Raw genomic sequence first — 25,643 nt, forward strand, 5'->3', positions numbered from 1 at the left:
CTGCTATAAACATGCAACTCTACAGAGATTTTGCCAATATAGTAACAGCACTTAGACTTATATACCACTTCATAATGCTTTACAGCCCTCTCTAAGCGGTTTACAGAGTCAGCCTCTTGCCCCCAACAATCTGGGTCCTCATTTGACCCATCTCGGAAGGACAGAAGGCTGAGTCAACCTTGAGCTGGTTAGGATTGAACTGTTGGCAGTGGGCAGAATTAGCCTCCAGTAGTAATCACAAGGAAGGAAGGAAGGAAGGAAGGAAGGAAGGAAGGAAGGAAGGAAGGAAGGAAGGAAGGAAGGAAGGAAGGAAGGAAGGAAGGAAGGAAGGAAGGAAGGAAGGAAGGAAGGGTAATAGCAATAGCCCTTAGACTTATATACCGCTTCACAGTGCGTTTACAGCCCTCTCTAAGCGGTTTACAGAGTCAGCCTCTTGCCCTCAACCATCTGGGTCCTCATTTGACCCACCTCGGAAGGATAGTAGGCTGAGTCACCCTTGAGCTGGTTAGGATTGAACTGTTGGCAGTGGGCAGAATTAGCCTGCAGTAGTAATCAGAAGGAAGGAAGGAAGGAAGGAAGGAAGGAAGGGTGGGTGGGTAATAGCAATAGCCCTTAGATTTATATACTGCTTCACAGTGCGTTTACAGCCCTCTCTAAGCGGTTTACAGAGTCAGCATCTTGCCCCCAACAATCTGGGTCTTAATTTTACCAACCTCAGAAGGATGGAAAGCTGAATTAATCTTGTGCCAGTCAGGACTGAACTCCTGCTCTGGGCAGATGTAGCCTGCAATGCTGCATTTTAACCACTGTGCTACCATGGGAGGGAGGGAGGGAGCGAGGGAGGGAGGGATGGAGGAAGGAAGGAAGGAAAGAAGGAAGGAAGGGCACATATACACCTTCTTCATAGTGCTTTTACAGCCCTCTCCAAGTGGTTTTCAGAGTCGGCCTCTTGCCCCCAACAATCTGGGTCCTCATTCTACCCACCTCGGAAGGATGGAAGGCTGAGTCAACCTTGAGCCTGCTGAGATTCGAACTGCCAAAGTGCAGCTAGTAGTCAGCTGAAGTATCCTGCCGTGCTGCACTCTAACCACTGCGCCACCTCAGCTCTACTCTGTTTCCCCAAAATTAACCCCCCCGAATAATAAGTCCAATTGAGCTTTTGAGCACATGCGCTAAAATAAGCCCTCCCCAGAAAATAAGCCCTCCATGAAAATATTGCAACGCAGCAGCATCCATGAGGTGACCACGCTCGTCCCCTCCTGCACCTCAAAAAGAATAAGACACCCCCCCCCCAAAAAAAATAAGGCTAAGCGTTTATTTCGGGTGTAAAAAAAAGCCCTGTCTTATTTTCTGGGAAACACAGTAGAATATAGGTAGTCCTCACATTACCACCATTCATTTAGTGACCAACTTAAGTTACAGCAGCACCGAAGAGAACAACGTACGCCCAGTTTTCATACTTACGACCATTGCAGTATCTCCGCGGTCACGCGATCCCCTTTTGCGACCTTCCGATGAGCAAAGTCGACGGGAAAGCCAGGTTCACCGAGCGGCTGCCTGATTCCCTGAACAACGGCGGCGATTCGCTTAACCACCGTGGCCAAAAAAAGTCATAAACTGGAACGCAACTCACTTGACCATTGTTTTGTTCAGCCAGGGAAATTTGGGGCTCCGTTGCGGTCGTAAGTCGAGGACTGCCTGTGTTTAACAGCGCAGAGGTCCTGGCTTGGGCAGGGTTGCTGGAGGATCGGTGACCCTCCGTTGACCTCGGGGGGCGAAAGTTGCAGATCGGAAGTTCCTAGCGGAGAATAACAGTGGTTGACATATTCTGATTTAAATAGCAATGCCCTCCGTTTAAAATATGGTTCATTCGTGGGTCAAACTGTCCTTAACTCGGTTTAATTGAATTAAGATGGGTAAATGAGTGATATATGCAGGCCGTAGAGAAAGAGAAAAGTGTTCCACAAATCTCTGTTATCCTTTCCCCGGATGGTGTAAAACGAATCAATTAGAGGCATGTCAGAGTACCTTTTACACCCACATGCACACTTGTGCAAGCACACACACAAACCTTCCCTGCTTTGAAATTTCGAACGAAAGAAGAATGAATCCATTTTTTAAAAGCCTGGTTAGTTTTATTTGCACTTCCCCTTTTGCTTTGAGGGAGGAGAGCGGCTGGGCTGCGGGCATGATCTTTCGTTTTCTTTGTTCTGTTGTTTTGGAAGATCTTGCCCGTTTCTCACAACCCTGGGCATCGCGTTGGCGCACAAAACGGAAGGAAGGCAGGAGTGAAAGTTCCCTTTGGCACATCTCTAGCAAGATTTAAATTAAAAAACAAAAGTTGGCAGGAAACGTCAGAGCTCTTGTCTACTTTTTTATGCAGAAGAGCACTGGGGGTGGCATCAAGAGAGCAATTAGCCTAGAATCATTACGCTTTCACAAACAGTCTAAATCCAACCCTCTTGAATTCCATTAACTCTTCTCTAGGCCAATTTGGTATTGACTGTAAGTTGACCAGATTCTTCTGTACAAATCACCTTACTTTAACTGGAACTTAATATCGGGTCCCAATTCGATCTGTCTGTCTGTCTGTCTGTCTGTCTATCTATCCAACCTACCTACCCATCTGTCTGTCCTTCCATCCATCCGTTGGTCCATCAAACCCATCCACCCATCTATCTGTCTGTCCGTCGATCTATCTATCTATCTATCTATCTATCTATCTATCTATCTATCTATCTATCTATCTATCTATCTATCTATCTATCTATCTTTCATCTCTGTCCATCCATCCATCCATTCATCCATCAATCTATCTGTCCATACATCCATCCGTCCATCTGTCCATCCAACCCACCCATCCACCCTTCCATGCGTCTGTCTGTCTGTCTGTCTGTCTATCTATCTATCTATCTATCTATCTATCTATCTATCTATCTATCTATCTATCTATCTATATCTGTCCATCCGTCCGTCCGTCTGTCCATCTGTCCATCCATCCAACCCACCCACCTACCTACCTACCTACCTACCTACCTACCTACCTACCTATCTATCTATCTATCTATCTATCTATCTATCTATCTATCTATATCTGTCCATCCGTCCGTCTGTCCATCTGTCCATCCATCCAACCCACCCATCTATCATCCGTCTGTCTGTCTGTCTGTCTATCTATCTATCATCTCTGTCCATCTATCCATTCATCCATCTATCTATCTGTCCTTCTATCTATCCATCCATCCGTCCGTCCATCTGTCCATCCAACCAGTCGTGGGTTTTAAAAACTTTTAGAACCTCTTCTGTAGGTGTGGCCTGCTTTCTGGGTCCACAGGTGGAACCTCTTCTAACTGGTTCGGTAGATTTGAATAACCGGTTCTACTGAATAGGTGCGAACTGGTAGGAACCCACCTCTGCAACCAACCCACCCACCCATGCATGCATCTGTCTATCCATCCATCCATATCTGTCTGCCTGTCTGTCTATCATCTCTATCTATCCCTCCATCCCTACCTATCTACCTACCTACCTACCTACCTACCTACCTACCTACCTACCTACCTACCTACCTACCTATCTTGTATACTGTATGGTAACAGAATATACCATTAATGCGTGCAATTCATAAAAGCAGCATAATAACTTTTTTCTCAAAAGGAAAACCCCAGAACAGTGAATTATTTTTAAAAGCTCACAATACAAATAAAATTATGAATCAAATTAATTTACCTACAAGCAGTTCCCGGAGTGACTAAACCTACAGTCTGATATCTAAAGCACTGAGGCGTGGACAGCAGCGTTCTCGAGATAATCAGTGTATTTTATGCAGGGATTCTGGGGATCTTCTGAGGGGGCTTCCCCCCACCCCCCAATACAATAGAAAGTTTGCGGAACATTCACCAAGTCACAGTTAGAATGATCAACCAGCTCCCATGTGTATTTCCAAAACAGGTCGTCCTCAGCTTCCAGCCACAATAGAGCCCAAAATTTCTGTTGCTAAGTGAGACAATTAAGTAAATTTTGCCCAATTTTACGACCTTCCTTGTCAATCACGACATGTATCGCTGCAATGGTTAAGTCAGTAACACGGCTGCTAAGTGAATCCCGCTTCCCCGTTGACTTTGCTTTTCAGAAGGTCGCGAAAGGGGGAAAACACGACCCCCGGGACATTACAACCGTCATAAATGCGAGTCAAGTTACCAAGCTCCTGAATTTTGATCCCGTGACCATGAGGATGCTTATAATGGTCATCAAACGTGAAAAGCGGTCGTAAGTCGCGGTTTTCAGTGCCGCCGTAACTTTGAATAGTCACTAAATGAACGGTCGTAAGTCGAGGACTATCTTTTCTTTTCGGCAGCTGCCATGGTTGGTTCAGATCGGGATCAAATTATTATCTTTGGAGATTGAATAGAGGCCATTCTTCAATTCCTCACCGATTACCATTGGTTGTTTTCTTACAGACGTTTCATTACCCAACTAGGTAACATCATCAGTGCTAAAAGGGGGAAGGAGGAGGAGGAGGAGAATTGTGGGGTCATTGGTTCTCTCTGAGCTTGGTTGTTTTCTTACAGACGTTTCATTACCCAACTAGGTAACATCATCAGTGCTAGAAGGGAAAAGGAGGAGCAGGAGAATTGTGGGGTCTTCAATGCTCTCTGAGCTTGACTGTTTCCTTGCAGACATTTCTTTACCCAACTAGGTAACATCATCAGTGCTACCTGGCATCTTGGGAGCCAATTACCAAAAGTCTGAATTTTGGTCACAAAACAGGGATGCTGTAATGGTTGTAAGTGTGGAAAAAGGCCATGCGCATGCACTAAAATAAGCCCTCTCTGAAAATATGAGCAGCCATGAGGTGACCACGCTCGCCACTTCCTGCACCTCAAAAATAATAAGACCTCCCCCAAAAGAAGGCCAAGCGCTTATTAGGGGGGGGTCAAAAGAAAATAAGACCCTGTCTTGTTTTCGGGGAAACATGGTAGGAGGAGGAGGAGAATTGTGGGGTCCTTAATGCTCTCTCAGCTTGGTTGTTTCCTTGCAGACATTTCCTTTCCTTACCGAACTAGGTAACAACATCAGTGCTACCTGGCACCTTGGGATCCAGTTACCAAAAGTCTGAATTTTGATCACAAAACGGGGATGCTGTAATGGTTGTAAGTGTGAAAAACGGTCGTAAGTCACTTTTTCCCATCCTATTGTAACCTCGGTCGCTAAACAAACTGTTGTACGTCAAGGACTATCTGTCTATAATTCCTTCCCGCCCCCAGCAAGATCCATGAAGCGTTTTCGGATGCCATCTGAAATTGACGGCTGTCCTTAGAAAAGCCATCCGGTCATAGGACGTGTGTGCGGCCTCTTGCCAAGGTTTGAGTTGTGCAAAAACACACAGCCTGTAAACGGTTTAGGTGACAAATCTGTCACATTCGTCCTGCACTTCGAGAGATTGGGAGGAAGGGGTGGGGGGGGAGGAGGAGGAGGGTGCAGGCGTCCAAATCCTCTCTTGTAATTGTGCGACAAATCGGATTCCTGGATTGCGACTGGAAAGCCTTACACAAATGGTGTGGCCCATTAATTTCATCACCCACGGTCTTGCAGGCAGGGCCAGATGGCTTGCTGTGAAACAGCCTCTGGGAGGGGGGAGAAAAAGAAGATTGGACAGCAATTTCACAGGTTTTTGGTGTGTTTTTTTTTTTCATTAGTTAATCTGCGCGCTCGAGACCTTTCGAAGATCTCATCGGTTTTAAGTCACTCGGTATTTGTGAAATTCCTGGCGCGGCGTGCGAAAAGCTGATTTCCCATCCAAGCTGCCAAGCTGGACCTTAAGATGGCCAGTGGTTAAAATTGGCGGAGGAGGGAGGAATGGGGAAACACATCAGTCCGGCTTCGTTTTAAATCATGTTTGTTTGTTTTTTTAATTGGTGTTTAGATCAGGGGTGTCAAACTCAAGGGCCAGGCGGTCCTGATCCAGCCTGCAGGGTGCTTAGATGTGGCCTGTAGGGCCGCCTTGCAAACAGCGAGGAACTGGCCCGCCTTATATGGCCACATCAGGGGTGGGTTCCGACTGCTGATACTACCATTTCGCGCCACACGTTTCATACGCTTGATGCGCTGCGTGTGTGCATTTGCAGTACCAAAAAATGCTTCTGCGCATGCACAGAAGCAAAAACATAAGATGGTGCCACTTATGGCGCCGCCGAGAGAACCACTTCGGGGGAGTGGCAGGCCGAGTTACTACCTACTCGTCTGAACTGATCCGAACCAGTAGGAACCTACCTCTGGGCCACACATCTTAAGAGTCACAACTCTGGACGGTTCCTAACAGTGAAATAGAATCAAATAAACAAAACATAATATAAAACACGGGTGTCAAACTCAAGGTTTGGGGTACTTACATCTGGCATATGGGGCCGCCCTGGAAACAGTGAAGGACCAGCCCGCAGTATTTCTGCCAGTGAAAGCGGAACTCGTGAGGGCCACCTGCAGTCCTCACGAGCTCTGTTTTCGGCTGCGATGGCCTCCTGCAATCCTCTCCCGGCAAAAACGGAGCTCGTGAGGACTGCAGGTGGCCCTCCCAAGCTCTGTTTTCGCCAGGAGAGGATTTCAGGAGGCCATCGCAGCCGAAAACGGAGCTTGTGAGGACTGCAGGTGGCCCTCACGAGCTCTGTTTTCGCCAGGAGAGGATTGCAGGGAGCCATCACACCCAAAAATGGAGCTCGTGAGGAATGCAGGTGGCCCTCACGAGCTCTGTTTTCACCAGGAGAGGATTGCAGGGAGCCATCGCAGCCGAAAACGGAGCTCGTGAGGACTGCAGGTGGCCCTCCCAAGCTCTGTTTTTGCCGGGAGAGGATTGCAGGAGGCCATCGCAGCCGAAAACGGAGCTCGTGAGGACTGCAGGTGGCCCTCCCAAGCTCTGTTTTCGCCAGGAGAGGATTGCAGGAGGCCATCGCAGCCGAAAACGGAGCTCATGAGGACTGCAGGTAGCCCTCCCAAGCTGTGTTTTCGCTGGGAGAGGATTGCAGGGAGCCATCGCAGCCGAAAACGGAGCTTGTGAGGACTGCAGGTGGCCCTCCCAAGCTGTGTTTTCGCTGGGAGAGGATTGCAGGAGGCCATCGCAGCCGAAAACGGAGCTTGTGAGGACTGCGGGTGGCCCTCACGAGCTCTGTTTTCGCTGGGAGAGGATTCCAGGAGGCCATTGCAGCCGAAAACGGAGCTTGTGAGGACTGCAGGTGGCCCTCCCGAGCTCTGTTTTCGCCAGGAGAGGATTGCAGGAGGCCATCACAGCCGAAAACGGAGCTCATGAGGACTGCAGGTAGCCCTCCCAAGCTGTGTTTTCGCTGGGAGAGGATTGCAGGGAGCCATCGCAGCCGAAAACAGAGCTCGTGAGGACTGCAGGTGGCCCTCCCAAGCTCTGTTTTCGCTGGGAGAGGATTGCAGGAGGCCATCGCAGCCGAAAACGGAGCTTGTGAGGACTGCGGGTGGCCCTCACGAGCTCTGTTTTCGCTGGGAGAGGATTCCAGGAGGCCATCGCAGCCGAAAACGGAGCTTGTGAGGACTGCGGGTGGCCCTCACGAGCTCTGTTTTCGCTGGGAGAGGATTCCAGGAGGCCATCGCAGCCGAAAACGGAGCTTGTGAGGACTGCAGGTAGCCCTCCCAAGCTGTGTTTTCGCTGGGAGAGGATTGCAGGAGGCCATCGCAGCCGAAAACAGAGCTCAAGAGCCAATTTTCTCTGACAGAGCATTCGGACTTCCACAGGTGTCCCCGATATGAGTGACAGCGAGGTGGCCATGCCCCCCCCCGACCACTCCAGCCCCCTGAGGTGAAACACAATCCTGATGCGGCCCTCAAAGAAATCGAGTTTGGCACCCATGGTTTAGATTGTTAAAGAGAATTAAACGGATGAGTATCCAGTGATTATCTGTGTGTGGGTTTTTTAATTTTCATTGTAAACGGCTCAGGATCTTGGATAATGGAGGAGTCTATAAGCTGAAAGAATAAATACAGGTGGTTCTCAGCTTATAACTGGAATCAAACCATTCATTTAACGACCATTCAAAGTTACGAAGGCACTGAGAAATGTGACTTACGACCATTATTCACACTTACGACCATTGCAGCATCTCTGTGGTCGTGTGATCAAAATTTGGGCCACTGGGATGTGTTTACGACGGCGGTTGTACTGTCCCGGGGGTCACGTGATCCCTTTCTTGCGACCTTCTGACAATTAAAGTCACTGGGGAACCCAGATTCACTTAACGGCCATGTTACTAACTCATCATCTGCAGTGATTCCCTTAACAACCGTGTCAAGAAAGGTCGTAAGATGGGGCAAAATTCACTGCTCAGCAATGGAAATGTTGGATTTAGTTACGGTTGTAAGTCGAGAACTAAATACATAAATAAATTCTAGTAGATATTTTTGGCAATGATATATAAAGTTCCGATACTTTTATGATGTACCCACATTATCTTTTCTTTTTTCTTTTTTTTTTCCTTTTCTCTTTCTTTTCTTTTTTCTTCTCTCTTTTTTCTTTTTCTCTTTTCTCTCTTCTTCCTTCTTTTCTTTTACGTCTTCGTCATTTGCAGACCAGGAGTTCGCCGTGTGCCAGCTCTCCAGTCTTTACTGTCTCTCTCAGCTAAACTACTCATCGACCGATGCACATAAACCATGGGATTTGTAGTCCCCCACTACTCAAAAGACCACCACCTACCAATTCCTTCCAATCCCTAAGATGAGCCGTCAAAGTTTAGCTTTGCGGAAACCGGTTTCCTTCCTTTTACACGAAGACTGAAACCAGCCCAAGAATGAGGCGGTAGACGAAATGAAATTGAATGGAGAAAGATTTAAGAGTGCATTGATGTGAAACAAGTGGCTGCTTATTTATTTCCATAACGCATCGTAACTTGAAGCAGAACATAAAACAATAATGTGTTTCCCCGAAAATAAGACAGGGTCTTATTTTCTTTTGACACCCCCCCCCCTCCTGAAATATTGGCCTTATTTTTACGGAGGTCTTATTGTTTTTGAGGTGCAGGAAACGGGGAGCTTGGTCACCTCATGGCTGCTGCTGTGTTGCAATATTTTCGGGGAGAGCTTATTATTTTTGGGGTGCAGGAGGAGGCGAGCATGGTCACCTTATGGCTGCTGCTGTGTTGCAATATTTTCGGGGAAGGGCTTATTTTAGCGCATGCACTCAAAAGCCCGATTGGGCTTATTATCCGGGGAGGTCTTATTTTCGGGGGAAACAGGATATGTGTATATCTGTAGCATATATAATACTTATATTCGTATGCAAGAAAGTAAAGGAAGTCCCTGACTTACAGCGGTTCATTCAAGTGACTCTTCAAAGTCACAGTGGTCCCGAAAAATTGGATCCGTGGTCGTTTTCCACACTTACGTCCCACGATGAAAATTCAGGGGCTTGACGATTAACTCCTCTTTACGATGGTTGCTGTGTCCTGGGAGAATGCCGTCCTCTTTTGCGACCTCAAGGGGGGAGACACCAGATTCACTTAACAACCGGTTTTAAGAACTGCCGCGATTCACTTAAGAAACGTGGCGAGAAATGTTGTAAAGCAGACTGAGCAACATACATTTTGGCGGCTCAATGGTGGCCGTACGTTGAGGACTTCCTGTACTTGCTTTAACCCGCGCTGCTAATTTTAACCTTTGACTTTAACGGTTTCTGCGCTTCTCTTCGCCGTTTAATCATTTCGTATGGTTAATTATGGCGTCGTAAATCGCCCCGGATTCGCTCCCTAGCGCGGGGGGGGGGGTGGCTGGCTTATAAATTTAATAAATAAAACGAACGACTGAGTGAACGAATGATCTGTCGATTGTCCTTTTGGAAGGCTCAATCCTTTAAAAACTCCTGCTCGGCGCATCCCGGCGCCCCTTTATATGGCATTAACCATATATTGATTTTTAATTCAATCTGCGCCCAGGGAATAAAAGTGCACACAGCACACAGCAGAATGGAAGTGCCAGGGTAAGTTACGATCAAGCTGCCATGTCACGTTGCCGGAAAGCTGTTAAGCACTCCAGTTCATTGTGTCTGAACCTCACCCTTAAGTGCCATTTGTCCTTTAGGCAGTTGGATAAAAGCACCCGTCTCGGTGACAATAATTCACCCAAACTCATGAGATTTGTATACCGAGATCAGGAGAGAAAAAAACTCACATTGTTGGCCGTACATTAGGGACACGGCTCAGGAGACACTGATGGTGTCACGAGTTTGCAGCGGCCTTCCAGATTAAACCCGTAGCTACCTACCCCTGGTTGTGAAAGCGAAAACAACCGACAATAAGACAGTCGACTCGTTCGAGCCAGGATGCTGGAGAAGGCTATTGTTTGGACAGCAAAGGGGACCAACAAGCAAGCATTGGAGCGCATAACACCGGAAGTGTCACTGGGAAGCGGAATCACGAAACTGCGTCCCACTTACTTTGGCCGTGTTCGTGCGGGGGAACTCACCGGAGAACGTAATTATATTGGGGAGAGTTAGCGGTCAAAGAACAGGGCGGCTAGACGCCATCAAAGCTGACACTAGCCGGAGCGTAGAACAACTCGACAAAATGGGAAGATGCGGCAAGATTTGGCCTGTAGAATCGCCGTTCATTCGGACACGATCGAACGGATCACATCCTCATTAAAATAGATTACCTCCCATAGACCGATTAGATCTCACAGGTTAGGTCTTCTCCGGATTCCATCTGCCGGCCAATGTCGGCTGGCGACTCCCCGGGGGAGAGCCTTCTCTGTCGCAGCTCCGGCCCTCTGGAACGACCTCCCCGTGGAGATCCGGACCCTTACTACCCTCCCGGCCTTCCGCAAAGCCGTTAAGTCCTGGCTGCTCCAGCAGGCCGGGGGGGGGGCTTTCGAAATATCCAGCCCCACGGAAACTGTGACTGTTGTGTATTTTAAAGTGTTGTTTTGTTTATTTATCCCCTTCCCTTGTTTATTGTAAGCCGCCCGGAGTCCTTCGGGAGTGGGCGGCATACAAGACCAATCAACATCAACATCTGACATCCCCTATGTTGGTGCAGCCCAAATTTGCTTATGCATCAGGCAATTATGAGCAATGTATAGTCCTTGGTATGAATGGATCTGATCCGTGTTTAGTACTCTCCTCTCTCTCTGTTTTCGTTTATTTGTTTTACCCGGGCTATTACTTTTATTTCCGGGGGTTTTTCGTATGACGGTTGCTCAGTTAAGCAATACTAGGATACTAAAAAGCCAAGTAGTCTAAAAAGAAAAGAAGGACTAGGGGTGACATGATAGCAGGATTCCAGTATTTGAGGGGCTGCCATAAAGGAGAGGGGTCAGCCTCCTCTCCAAAGCGCCAGAGGGCAGGACGAGAAAGAACGGACGGAAACTAATCAAGGAGAGAAGCCACCTGGAATTAAGGGGAAACTTCCTTACAGTGAGGACAATTAACCAGTGGAACAGCTTGCCACCAGAGGTTGTGGGTGCTTCATCACTGGAGGTTTTTAAGAAGAGTCTAGACCAGAGGTCCTCAAACTTGGCAACTTTTAAGACTTGTGGACTTCAACTCCCAGAATTCTCCAGCCATCTGGCTGGAGAATTCTGGGAGTTGAAGTCCACAAGTCTTAAAAGTTGCCAAGTTTGGGGACCTCTGGTCTAGGCAGTCTCTGTCTGAAATGGTATAGGTTCCCCTGCTTGAGCAGGGGGCTGGACTAGAAGACCTCCAAGGTCCCTTCCAGCTTATTCTTTTCAAATTTATATACAGGTTGTCCTCAACTTGCCACCATTCATTTTGCGAGTGTTTTGAAGTTGCAACAGCACTGCAAAAAGTTACTCGGGATCGATTACGACCCTTACAACATCCCTGTGTTCACAACATTCGCTTAACAAATGTCTCACCACCACAGAAATGTCGGTCTTCATTGTTGTAAAGTTGAGGACTACGGTATTTATCAAATTTAGAGACCATTCATCTTTAAACAATTCCATTGTTTTTTCCCTCGAATGCCCCCAAGTCAAGAAAGTTATGCAGTCAAAGCAACCTACATTTATCACCCTGTTGATCAGTACCCATAGAGCAGAATTGAAATACCCTTCAAGGAAAGGATGATTATGTCTTTAAAAAACATTGGCCTTTCCAAAGTTTGGTGTTTCCCCAGTTAAAAGTTGCCTCTTTCCGTTACAGAATTGTAGGGAGTTAGCATCCAGCCCTCTCCTAGAAAAATGAAATATTTTAGGAAATATTAAAAAGGCCGAATGTTATGTTTCCCTGGCTGAGGAATGGAGAAACGGGGCCGGGGGGGGGGGGGGGGCTTGAGGCAGGAAGCAGACTCACTCTTAATAGCCCCCACCCTCCTCAATAGCCCACAGCAGACGTCAGCACTTAAGAGATAAAGAGATAGCTAGGTCTATTCATAAGCAAATGCTCTCCTCCAAGATCCAGCAAAGGTAGGATTAGCCCTCTACCCATCTCACCACATGGCACCTGGGAAGATTACATCACCCAGCAAGGCTCAACCAAGCCCGGGACTCAGGGCAGCCTACAGAGTTGCCCCTGCATGGCCCCATGGGAGTCTGACAACCAATCAGAATACAAGCTCAAATTCAAAAGCCCAGAGAGGGTATAAAACCCAGGGACTCTCAGTATCTCTGCCCTTCTTTCCCCTTCCGCCCAGTATCTTCAAGCCATGTGGTCCTGTCCACCATGAAAACCATCTTTCCAAGCAGCCTCCATGTTCCCAGTGTCTTTTTCCCCACTTGGAGCTGAACCCAGAACCCAGAAGGACTTTTCTTCCAACAGTATGCTTGCAACAATTAATATGCTAAAGCTGATTGGGAGTCTTATTAATTGGCAAGCTCCTTAATAAATGAGTGTAAGTGTCAGTTATAGCAGTTAGACTTATATACCGCTTCATAGGGCTTTCAGCCCTCTCTAAGCGGTTTACAGAGTCAGCATATTGCCCCCACAGTCTGGGTCCTCATTTTACCCACCTCGGAAGGATGGAAGGCTGAGTCAACCTTGAGCCGGTGAGATTAGAACCGCTGAACTGCAGATAACAGTCAGCTGAAGTGGCCTGCTGTCACGCCCCACTCCATTCCATAATTAGGAAAGAAGACCAAGAGACTCCATGGGTTGGAAATCCAAAGTACTTTTACTAATTATAAATGGTAAGCGAGCAGTAGTGAAGCAAGATCTGAATAATATGGCGCGAAAGCAATTGATATATAGCAAAGCCCGTTCCCCCCCCTTAGGATCAAAGCTCCAGTCCAATCATAAGTCCTTCAATTGTCAGGTGTGAGATAACTTCAAAAAGACAGGCCAAGATGGAATGTGAAGGCCGTTGATGCAGGCGGGAAACACGTACGCATGCGTAAACCCCAACGACTGGAACATCCCAGAACATTCCTTCAGCAGACCTCCAGCACATCAATTAAAACCCTCCCACATACACGCCCCCCCCTTCCCGTTTCATGGCAGCTGAAGCAGCAGCAAAGCAGAAGCTGACACCTGCAGTACTGCACCCTAACTACTGCGCCACCTCGGTTATGGAGACAGAGGCTGACGTTTTCATTATATTTAAATTTGGATCCTTCATAGCACCAAAGTGCTAGAACAAGCAATACGCAATAAGAATAAAAAACCCGCTTGGAATAAAATGGCGTAGTATCTGTCCGTAAAACAACTCCGGAGTACGAATTGTTGCGCACAGCCGCAATTTACTTCCAGCCAGACATGAAGAGGCTTGGCTAACCATCCTTGACAGCTGTAATGCTGAGTGATGCTGAATATCAAGCACCTTCTCTGTGGTGACTCCCTCACTGTGAAACGTAAGCCCAATGGAAATAAGATTGGAAATAAGATGTTATTTCCTTATTTCCTTGCCTCTTTCTGTTACAGAATTGTTGTGGCCCGCCAGCAGCCTAGGAAGCTGGCAGCAGATTCGGACAGTGAGGAGGTTGGGGAGGAACCTGGGCCAGCCCTGGAGTCTGGGGAAGGCTCTGATGAGGGCTCTGTGTCGGAGGCAGAGAGGGGGGCCAGGGCCGTCTGACAATTATCAGCTGCCTTTGGAGTTGGAGATCAGTGGGGCAGAAGAACAGCTGGAGCCTGTTCCCAGTCTGCACATGTGCAGAGTGGCCAGACGAAGGGAAGAGCTAAAGAACCGGGGTCGACTTGGGAGTAAGGCTACAGGCGGAGGATGAATGGCCCCTCCCAGAGGAAATAAAAGAGTTTGCAGGAGACCATTAGTTAGCTTAATTGATTCGTGACTCTCCGAGACTCCTTGCCAAGTTTTGCAGATATCGGCCTGGCAGCTCTCCAAGCCAGATAAGGTCTGTGATTGTAAATCCTCCTTTGAAAGACTTTGCTGGATGTGAAGGAGCAGAATTCACAGAAAAATTAATAAAAGGGTTTTTTGTCGGGACCAGGAGTGCTTCATTCTCTTGGGAAGCCTCCGTCAGAACAGGCCCATCTGGCGGGGCCAAGAAGAAGGGTCTTCTCTGTGGTGGCTCCCTCCCTGTGGAACATCATCTCTGTGGAGATAAGATCGCCTCCCACTTTGATACTCTTTTAAAAGGCTCTGAAGACTTGGTTTCACCAACGGGGCCTGGGGATCTCCATGTGGGATGGAGCCCATCAAGTATTTGGTTTGATCGTTGTCACCCGAGGGTTGAGGGGTTGATCGGATCTTATATTTCCAAACAATAATAACACAATAATACAATAGCAGAGTTGGAAGGGACCTTGGAGGTCTTCTAGTGGATTTTTAAAAGTGGGATTCCATCAAATTCACCGACTGATGTTTCAGCCTGTTTGATCTGCCCCTATTTTAGATATAGAATAACAGAGATGGAAGGGACCATGGAGGTCTTCTAGTCCAACTCCCTGTTCAGGCAGGAAACCCTACACCACTTCAGACAAATGGCTATCTAACATCTTCTTGAAGACTTCCAGTGTTGGAGCATTCACAACTTCTGGAGGCAAGTTCCATTGATTAATTGTTCTGTCAGGAAATTCCTCCTCAGTTCTCAGTTGCTTCTCTCCTTGATTAGTTTCCACCCATTGCTTCTTGTTCTACCCTCAGGTGCCTTGGAGAATAGCTTGACTCCCTCTTCTTTGTGGCAACCCCTGAGATATTGGAAGACTGCTATCATGTCTCCCCTAGTCCTTCTTTCTCTTAAACTAGACCTACCCAATTCCTGCAACCGTTCTTCATGTTTTAGTCTCCAGTCCCCTAATCCTCTTTCTTGCTCTTCTCTGCAGTCTTTCTAGAGTCTCCACATCTTTTCTACATCGTGGCAACCAAAACTGAATGCTGTATTCCAAGTGTGGCCTCACCAAGGCCTTATAACGTGGTATTAACCCTTCACGGGATCTTGATTCTCTCCCTCTGTTGATGCAGCCTAGAACTGTGTTGGCTTTTTTGGCAGCTGCTGCCCACGGCTGGCTCCTATTTAAATGGTTGTCCACTAGGACTCCAAGATCCCTCTCACAGTTACTACTGCTGAGCAAGGTACCACCTATACTGTACCTGTGCATTTCATTTTTCTTGCCTAAATGTAGAACCTTACTCTTTTCACCACTGAATTTCATTTTATTAGATAGTGCCCAATATTCAAGTTTGTCAAGATCCTTCTGTCTCTTAACGTCTTTCAAATAAACGGTGGAGCCGATTTGCCGTGACTCTTTGGGGAGGGGGGGGGGTAGAAACACAAGTTGTAATATTTTTTTTTTGAAAAGTGTCCAGAACGGGGGAAAGGCTCAACTCTCAAGGACCACAACCTCTCTTTATTTGTCTTTTAAAATCGATACCTCCATCTGGGGTGTTTTTTTTTTTTTGTGACATTCGCCCAGGGGGGAAACGCCGGTCCCTTCCATCCCAACTGTGCGTCCATTGTCTTTAACTGTCAGGGTTGTAACACGTAAGACTGTTTGCATAGCGTGCTAACTTTCTCCGGGTCACTTCCAGTCTGAAGCTGTTCGAAATGAAAAACATGCCCCAGTTTGGGCTAAGAGCCGGGTCAACAGCTGGCAAGAGAGGATATGGCAATCATTTATATAAATATGCTTTCTCGAGCCTGCACAAAAACATTTTTTTATTATTATTTAAAAGGAGAAGAAGAGGGGGGGGCAGAGGGACTTAAAAAAAAAAAACCCTCAACCCAACAGCTGGGAAGGGTTGAAAGTAGCCCGAAGGCTAGTTAGTTCCCTTCCAGATGGAAAGGTTAGATTGAGGCTAGCCAGGCTGCTCCGCGCAGAGACTTCCGCTTGGAGTTAGAAAGAAAACGCCGGCGAGCGGGTCCGAGAGGAAGCGAAGCTGCAAGGGTGTTTTGCGCTGTTCTTCACCTAACTTTAATCAAATAAGCAGAGCGTTTCCGCAAGGGAAGCCTTGCCTTGATTGGGCACTCATGCTTGGCGTTCTCTGTGTGCGTGCCGATCGCCAGCTCGGCTGCGGCACTTCGCCACTCGCACAAAGGTTTTTTTTGTGTGTGTGTGTGTGTGTGCCATGTGCTCCAGCCTCTTTGGCACCCGTCGGAGCATCGGCCTGCGGCGGGATCCAGAAAGTGGAGTGCCACGACTCCTCTGCTGCCTTTGAATTTTGATTGCCGGAGGACTTGGTCGCAACATTTGCGCAGGCCCCCTCCGAGGTATGGAGAAGGCAGGATCTTCTCCTGAAAGCCCAGTTAAATATAACCGTTCTCTTCTCCCCCTACACCCCCACCGGGTTCCTTTGATAACACGCAATGTGAGAAGTAATGACAGACTAAAAGGCAGGGTAAGGACTGCATCAACCCCTACGTAGGATTGAACAGGCAGAAGACTAGCGGAGCGAACACCCAACTACCCAACACCCAATTACCTCCACTAGACCGATTAGATCCCACAGATTAGGCCTCCTCCGAATTCCATCCACCGGCCAGTGTCGACTGGCGACTACCCGGAGGAGAGCCTTCTCTGTGGCTGCCCCGACCCTCTGGAACGAACTCCCCGTGGAGATTCGCACCCTCACCACCTTCCAGGCCTTCCACAAAGCCCTCAAAACCTGGCTGTTCCGACAGGCCTGGGGCTAAAGAGCTGTTGCCCCCGTCTCGAATGGTATGACTGTTGTGAGTTTTAAATTATATATTGTTATGCTTGTTTTTAAAATTTTTGTCTGTATCCCTCTTCCCCGGTTCGAGTTGTGAGCCGCCCTGAGTCCCCTTCGGGGGGAAAGGGCAGCATATAAATACAATAAACTGAACTGAACTGAACTGAACTAGCATTCAGAGGACATAAACAAAAACTCCTTAGTTGCACAACGCGTGGACAGATGAAGCGTTGCTTCAACTGGGAAAGGTTGAGCATCCTAGATCAAGCCAAATCCCCAAACGCTAGGGAATTCCTGAAAGCCCTAGCACCAGAGGTGGTATTCAGCCGGATTGGACTGGTTGGCCCGAACCGGTAGCGGAAATCACGGATGGGTCAGCCCACCCGCCCTGGCTCTATGTCGTCCTATTCAGGGATGTTTTTTTTTTTAGCAAAGCGCATGCGCAGAAGGCTGGGCGCATGCGTGGACAGGGCGCGTGTGCACATTTGCGAAACGGTAGAGAAGGTAAGTGAAAACCACCCCTGCCTAGCAGTGAGACAATGTGGCCATCAACAAGCACGTAGAGATACAGGACATTTACATACCATTAAAAAGAGACAATCGAAAAGCTGAAACATCTCCTGGACGGCCCTAAAATCAGTTCTTCCAAACTGGATTTGCCTTTCTCCCTTCCAAGCACAGCTTCCAAGATAAAATGGCCTTTTGATCTCTGCACAACGCATGGATAGATTGTCCCAAAGGTGTTTTTCCCAAGTGGCAACTGGGCTTTCTGGATTTTCTTTGAAGACATTTTCCTTCTCATCCAAGAAGCTCAGAGCTGAAGAATCCTCTTGGATGAGAAGCGAAACATCTTCAAAGAAAAACCAGAATGTTCAGCTGTCTTGAAAAAGCTCCTTTGGGACAAGCATCATCTGGATGACTGAGACTCTCTATAGGCGTGGATAGATTGAACCATAGTTTCAACGAGGAAGCTGTGAGCATCTTAGGTAAGGTAATTGTAAAAGTTCGCCTTCCACATATGTGCTAGTCATTCCCAACTCTAGGAGGCGGTGCTCATCTCCTTTTCAAAGCCAAAGAGCCTGCGCTGTCTGAAGACGTCTCCGTGGTCATGTGGCCAGTGTGACTAAACACCGAAGGCACACGGAACACTTTTACCTTCCCACCAAAGATGCTTCTACTTGCATTTTTTACGTGGTTTCAAACTGCTAGGTTGGCAGAAGCTGAGACAAGTAATGGGAGCTCGCCCTGTTACGCCACACTAGGGATTCGAACCGCTGAAGTCCCAACCTTTTCTTCGGCAAGCTCGGCGTCTCAGCCACTGAGCCATCGCGTCCTAGATCAAACTAAATCCAGCAATTCTAGAGAATTCCTTGAATCCTGGCACGCAAACAAATTGGCCATTAACAGGCACATTGAGATAAACAACATCTACATGTCATTCAAAAGAGAGACTCAAAAAGGAGACAAGACTAAAACACCTCCTCACTACCAGTCAACAAACGGAGGAGCAGAGATTAACTTCGAGAGTACTACCAGACCAACCATCAAGCAGCAAACAATACTGGAGGAACCACCAAGAATACTCACACCAACACTGACAGCGCAAGATAAGCACTTGTACATAAACAGAGAGTAAACCCCTTCTAGCACTGATGATTTCTCCTTAGTTGTAGGTTGGATCCCCTTTCATGAGCTTCCATGCATTGCTTCTTGTCCTAGCCTGCTATGGAGAATAAATCAACCCCCCTCTTCTCTGTAACAGCCCTTCAAGTTACAGAATACAGAATAACCAGAGTTGGTGGGGTCCTTGTAGGTCATCTAATCCACCCCGCAAGCAGGAGATCCTACATCATTTCTGCCCGATGGCAGTCCAGTCTCTTCTTGAAAGCTTCCAGTGATGAAGCTCTCACAGCTTCTGTTCTATTCTGTTCTACTCTACTCTTTCAACGGATTAACAGAGTTGGAAGGGACCTTGTAGATCATCCAGTCCAACCCCCCCAATCAGGAGACCCTATATTACTTCTGACAGATCGTAGTTCAGTCTCTTCTTGAAAGCTTCCAGTGATGAAGCTCCTACAACTTCTGTTCCACTGGTTGATTGCTCTCCCTGTCAGGAAATTCCTCCTTATTTCCAGGTTGAATCTCTCCTTGTTCAGTTTCCATCCATTGTTCCTTGTCTGGCCTTCGGGTGCAGGGGGTTGGACTAGAAGACCTCCAAGGTCCCTTCCAACCCTGTTATTCTGTTAACAGCTGGCTCCCAACAAGCCAAGTCAATGAGGGAAGCTGTATGCAATTAACGACCGCGTGATTGGCTTTGACAACTACGGTGATTCGCTTAACGACCGTGGCAAAATAGGTTGTGAAATCGGGCGTGTCTGATTTAACCACCACTTTGCTTTTCGGTGGAAATTCTTGTCTCCAGGGTAGTCTTAAGGACTACCCTCAAGGAGGTTTTCAAGAAGAGATTGGGCAAGAGTTCGTCTGAAATGGTATAGCGTCTCTTGCCTGAGCTGGGGGTTGGACTAGAAGACCTCCAAAGTCCCTTCTAAGCCTGTTGTTCTAGGTTCTGTGTTTTTTTTTTTCAGTTAAACCTTCGGTTCGCCTGTGCTTACACCCTTGCCCCTCTGTTTTGAAATAACAATGTTCCTTTAATTCAGTAATATTGGACATCGAAAGGGAAGAGGGTGGGAGGAAGTGACTGAAGATAGAAGTGGGAATTCCACCGCAAGGCTCATTGGTCTTACAATTAACTAGTGCAGATATTCTCTGGGGTGTAACTTCAACGGAAGCCTCCAGGAATTACTTGCTCGCAGGCAAACTTTGTGTTTGAGTCTCCTGTGAATTCATTCATGGGTGCTGCGTGCCTTGTATCTCCCTCCCTCCCTTCCTCCCTTCCTTCCTTCCTTCCTCCCTCCCTCCCTCTCCACCCTCCTCCCCTTCCCCTTCCTTCCTTCCTTTCTTTTCTCTCTTTTTTCTTTTTATTCTTTTTCTTTCTTTTCTCTCTCTTTTCCCTCCCTCCTTCTCCTTGTCTTGCTCTTTCTTCTTTCTTTCTTTTTTCTTTCTTTCTCTTTCCTTCCTTCTTCTATCTGCCTATCCATCTATCTATCTATCTATCTATCTATCATCTATCTCTCTATTTATCTACCATTTCTCTCTCTATCATCTCTCTCTCTTTCTATCTTATCTTTCTCTCTCCCTCCCTCTACCTCTCTCTTTCTCTCCATCTTCTCTCTCTCCCTCTCTCTTTTTCTTTCCTTTCCTTCCAAGTCGCCAAAGGAGGAAATTTGAAACTACCTGGAGGAGACCCTTCTACCTTCTCCTGGGACCCTGGAGCCTTAACCTCTTGACCCTGGAGGTTAGGGGTCTAGTGCTTTCTTATCCTCCTTGATTCCTGGGTCTCTGCCCACTTCCTTCTGCACATTAGTGCCTTGTTATGTACGGAAATTGGAAACACCGTGGCGGGCCTGCTGGAGGCCACGTTCTTCTGCTCAGATCAGAGCCCACGTCACCCATTCAACCTCTGGCTGGAGAGGGAGAAGAGAGGAGGCCGAAAGAGCCACCCGGAGCCGTTTCCACTGCTTTGAAAATAATCGCTCTGCTTCCCAAAATTTGCATACAAGGCAGTCCCCAACTGACAAGGATTTGATGAAGGTTCATTCTGAGTTTCAACAGCGCTGAAAAAAATGACTTTTGACTGTTTTTCACACTTACAGCATCCCCACGGCCACATGATTGAAATTCAGACAACTGACTCATTTATGAAGGTTTCCTTCCTTCCTCCCTCTTTCCCCTTCCTTCTTTCCTTTCTTCCTCCCTTTTTCTTCCTTCCTTCCTCCCACTGTCCCTTTCTTCTTCCCTTTGCCTTCCTTTCTGCCTCCCCCTCCCTTTTTCCCCTTCCCTCCCCCCTTCCTCCCTCCGTCCTCTTTCCCTCCCTCCTTCTCTCCCTCCCTCCTTCTTTCCTTCCTCCCTCCTTCCTTCTCTCCCTTTCTCCCTCTTCTCCCTCATTCTCTCCCTTCCCCCTCCCTCCTTCCTCTCTCCCTCTCTCCCTTCATCCTTCCTTCCTTCCTTCCTCCTTGCCCCCTCCCTGCTCCCTCCCTCCTTCCTTCTCTCCCTCCCTCCCTCTTCTCCTTCCATCTCTCCCTTCCCCCTCCTTCCTTCCTCCCTCCCTCCTTCCTCTCTCCCTCCCTCCTTCCTTCCTCCCTCCCTCCCTCCTCCCTCTCTCCTTTCTCCCTCCCTCCCTTTCTCAACGTCTCTCAAAGACTAATATGGACAGTTCTTGACTTACAGTGGTTCATTTAGTGACTGTTCTAAGTTACAACGGCACCGAAAAAAGTGATTTAGGATCATTTTTTCACACTTACGACCATGGCAGTATGGTCAGGCAATTTACATTCAGATGCTTGACAACTGACTCACATTTATGGCCGTTGCAGTGTCCTGGGGTCATTTGATCTCCTTTTGCGACCTTCTGACTAGCAGAGTCCATGGGGAGGCCGGATTCAATTAACAACCGTGTTACTAACTGCCATGATTCACTTAACAACTGTGGCAAGAAAGAGATGGTGAAAATTCACTTAACAGCTGTCTCGCTTAGCAGCAGAAATGATGGGCTCAATCATAAGCCAAGGACTACAGATAGTCCTTGACTAACAACGGTTCATTTAGTGACTGTTCAACATTAAAAAGAGAAAGAGCCGAGATGGCGCAGTGGTTAGGGTGTAGTACTGCAGGCCACTTTAGCTGACTGTGATCTGCAGTTCAGCGGTTCAAATCTCACCGGCTCAAGGTCGACTCAGCCTTCCATCCGTCCGAGGTGGGTGAAATGAGGACCCGGACTGTGGGGGCAAGTTGCTGACTCTGTAAACCACTTAGAGAGGGCTGAAAGCCCTATGAAGCGGTATATAAGTCTAATAAATAAATAAATAAATTAAAACGGCACTGAAAAAACTGACATGACCATTCTTCACTTCCCAACACCCCCAAGATCATGGGAGCAAACTTCAGGCGCTTGAGAACTGACTCCTATTTACAATACAATAATAATACAATAGCAGAGTCGGAAGGGACCTTGGAGGTCTTCTAGTCCAACCCCCTGCCTAGGCAGGAAACCCTATACCGTTCCAGACAAATGGCTATCCAACATCTTCTTAAAGACTTCCAGTGTTGGGGCATTCACAACTTCTGGAGACAACTTCTGTTCCACTGATTCATTGTTCTGACTGTCAGGAAATTTCTCCTGAGTTCTAAGTTGCTTCTCTCCTTGATTAATTTCCACCCATTGCTTCTTGTCCTGCCTTCAGGTGCTTTGGAGAATAGCTTGACTCCCTCTTCTTTGTGGCAACCCCTGAGATATTGGAAGACTGCTATCATATTTATCCTTCTTATCAGCAATAAGTACCCTCTCTATGGGCATGCATGCCATTGCCCCAGCCCAGCTCCATTGCTGCTCCATTCCAAAGAGAGAGGGAGAGAAAGAGAGAGGGAAAGAGAGAGGGGGTGGGAAAGAGAGAGAGAGGGAGGGGAAGAAAGAGAGAGGAAGGGGAAGAAAGAGAGTGAGAGGAAGAAAGAGAAAGAGGAGGGGAAGAGAGAGGGGGGGAAGAAAGAGAGAGAGTGAGGGTGGGAAAGAAAGAAATGAAATTACAAAAGTTTTTCTTTTTTATTGTTGCTAAACGTAATAGTTCAAAAGCAGAAAAAAATGAAGAAGCATTTATTATGTTTTTTTTAAGAACAATTAGTTCAACTCTGCCTTGTTTATCATTATTTTAGGTAGTCAAACCTCATTATTCATGTTAAATTGCCATGTTGGCACTTTGCGGTAAATAAGTGGTTTGGGGGTACAGTTTGCACACTTGGTCTCTAAAAGCTTCGCCATCACTTAACTAGACCTACCCAGTTCCTGCAACCGTTCTTCCTGTGTTTTAGCCTCCAGTCCCCTCATCCTCTTTGTTGCTCTTCTCTGAACTCTTTCTAGGGTCTCAGCATCTTTTCTACATCGTGGCAACCAAAACTGAATGCAAATATTCCAAGTGTGGCCTTTCCAAAGGCCTTGTAAAGTGACATTCACACTTCACGGGATCTTGATTATAGCCCAGCCGCCATGGCCCGTGGTGAATCGTCGAGCCGAAGGCCAAAGGCGTCCCCCGGCCTCTTGCACAAGGCGTTTATGTCCACTCGCAGCTGGAGTTTTGGCAAAGTTGCAGTTCCTGCTGTTAAACACGGTGACCCCGTTGCCTGTGATTTACTGACTGATTCTCAAACACTTCCTCACTCTGTGAGGTTTAATAGACTCTCCTTAACGTTTTGGCAGGCTCTCCCGCCCCGAAGTTTTTGCAGATCTTTAAAAAGAGGAAGGAAAAAAAAATCTCTCTCCCTCGGAAAATGTCTCCTCTTCGGGATTTTTATTTTAATATCAACACTATTTTTTTATTTTTGGCCAGGGAGGTTTGTTTGCAGAGGCAAATTTTGGCGCATGAGTTATCCCGACACATCTCAGCTCCTTTTGCTAAAAATAAAGTCTAGGTCGTGTGAACCGGTGCCAAAATAGAGAAACTCACGTTCTTTTTAAGGGATCTTCATGTTTGCTAGTTGATTTCTTTTTTTTCCCATAATATTCCAGGGCTGGGTGTTTGTTTTTTTGCATTTTCTCGCTCCCTCTCTCTCTCTCTTTTTCTCAGTGTTTTCTTCCCACATTGGCCTCTCTAAACTAGAATGTGAAAAACAGGAAGCTGGGTTTTTTTAAAAAAATCACATATCAGCATTAAAAATAACTGTCATCTTTTGCCCAGGAATGAGTTTTCTTTTTCTTTTCTTTTTTGCAAAAAAAAAAAAAAAAAGATTAAATTAAAAGGGTTCGTAATTAAAAATTATATTCAGGATTGGTGACTGCAGAAGAGGCTTTTAAAAATCCCCAAGATGGTGATAGATAGAGGAGAGAGGGAGATAGGGAGGAAGAAAGAGAGAGAGAGAGAGAGAATAGATATAGAAAGAGGTGAAGTGAGAGAAAGAGTAGATAGAGAGAGAGAGAGATATCCAGAGAGAGAGAGGAGAGAGAGAGAGAGAAAGTCAGACAGATGGTGATAGATAGATGATAGAGGGAGGGAGGAAGAGAGAGAGAGAGAGAGAATAGATAAAGAAAGAGGTGAAGTGAGAGAAAGAATAGATAGAGATATCCAGAGAGAAACAGACAGATGGTGATAGATAGATGATAGAAGGAGGGAGAGAGGTAATAGATAAAGAAGTGAAATGAGAGTGAGAGACAGAGTAGATAGAGAGATAGAGATATACAGTGAGAGACAGACAGATGGTGATAGATAGATAATAGAAAGAGGGAGGGGAAGAGAGGTAATAGATAAAGAGGTGAAGAGACAGTGAGAGAAAGAGTAGATAGAGAGAGAGAGATATCCAGAGAGAGAGAGAGAGAGGAAAGAAAGAGAGAAACAGACAGACAGATGGTGATAGATGATAGAGGGAGGGAGGGATAAAGAGAGAGAGAGAATAGATAAAGAGGTGAAGTGAAAGTGAGAGAAAGATAGAGCTAGAGATATCCAGAGAGAGAGAGGAGAGAGAGAGAGAGAAACAGACAGACAGGCAGACAGGCAGATGGTGATAGATAGATGATAGAAGGAGGGAGAGAGGTAATAGATAAAGAGGTCAAGTAAGAGTGAGAGAAAGAGTAGATAGAGAGATAGAGATATTCCGAGAGAGAAAGAGAGACAGGCAGGCAGTAGATAGATAATAGATTAAACGAACTTATATAGCTTCCCAAGTCACATGTCGGTGATACTCTGGAGGGCTTACAGAAAGTTTTTTTAAAAATCCACCATATAATAAAAAGCGATAAAACACACAGCAACCTCCATGGCAGTAACAACACAATCAAATCAGCCACTTGATTGGCTCCGTCTCCATTCCAGGTTAGGCCTTGCAGGAAACCCAGAGGCAGGGTGGGGGCCAGCCGTGCTTCAGGAGGAAGGATGTTCCAGGGAGAAGGGGCCACTCCCAAGAAGGCCCTTTTTCGTGGTCCCTCCAGACGACAGTCCCTAATTGCTGGGACCCATAATATGCTCTGAGGTCATGTTCTGCTGGGAGGGGCCCTAAAATCCCTGATCAAGGAGCTAAAATTCCATCAGTGGGTTGGTGTGACACTCAATTGTGCATCCATACCTCAGGCAGCCAAGTGATTTCATTGAAGTGCTTCCTCAAGGCCTGGAGATTATGTTGGTCTAACGTGGGGGAGAAATTGACTTTGGCTCAATCCTGACAAGACCCAGAGGTGGGATCCTACCGGTTCTGTCGAACCGGTAGTAACTTGTCTGCCTGGGTCGCTGGATTCCAGGCCCGCCACGCCTCTGAACTGGTGTTCTAGGCCAGGGGTCAGCAAACTGCGGCTCTGGAGCCACATGTGGCTCTTTCCTCCCTCTGCTGCGGCTCTGTCACCAGTTGGCACCACAATTTTGAGAGGAGCTTCCGGTTGGGGGGGGGGAAGAGAAGCACAGTGCGCCAGGAGAAGACTCTATGGCAAGGGGAGGGTTTTCCAGTTGTCTCCCCAATTGATAGGGCTTTCGGTTATGACAGGTA

The 25,643-nt window shown here is 47.2% G+C and overlaps 1 protein-coding gene across 7 annotated transcripts in view; it reads left to right on the plus strand.

The window, feature by feature from the left end:
* The window catches only part of BCAS3 (BCAS3 microtubule associated cell migration factor), a 686,211-nt gene that overhangs the window by 456,193 nt on the left and 204,375 nt on the right, over positions 1-25,643 (plus strand). Inside the window, exon 24 of one of the 7 annotated variants that reach the window (XM_087717096.1) lies at positions 8,583-8,943. The exons of the other annotated variants lie outside the window; for them this stretch is intronic. Coding sequence (XP_087573222.1) covers positions 8,583-8,677 — 95 coding nt within the window. The 3' untranslated portion in view covers positions 8,678-8,943. Of the gene's footprint in view, positions 1-8,582; positions 8,944-25,643 lie in introns of those variants that run through there. 7 annotated transcript variants of the gene reach the window in all.

Source organism: Thamnophis sirtalis, unplaced genomic scaffold (genome assembly GCF_051295495.1).
Source record: "Thamnophis sirtalis isolate CommonGarterSnake01/CBP01778 unplaced genomic scaffold, rThaSir2_p1.2 scaffold_6, whole genome shotgun sequence".
In the NCBI taxonomy this organism is placed as follows: domain Eukaryota; kingdom Metazoa; phylum Chordata; class Lepidosauria; order Squamata; family Natricidae; genus Thamnophis; species Thamnophis sirtalis.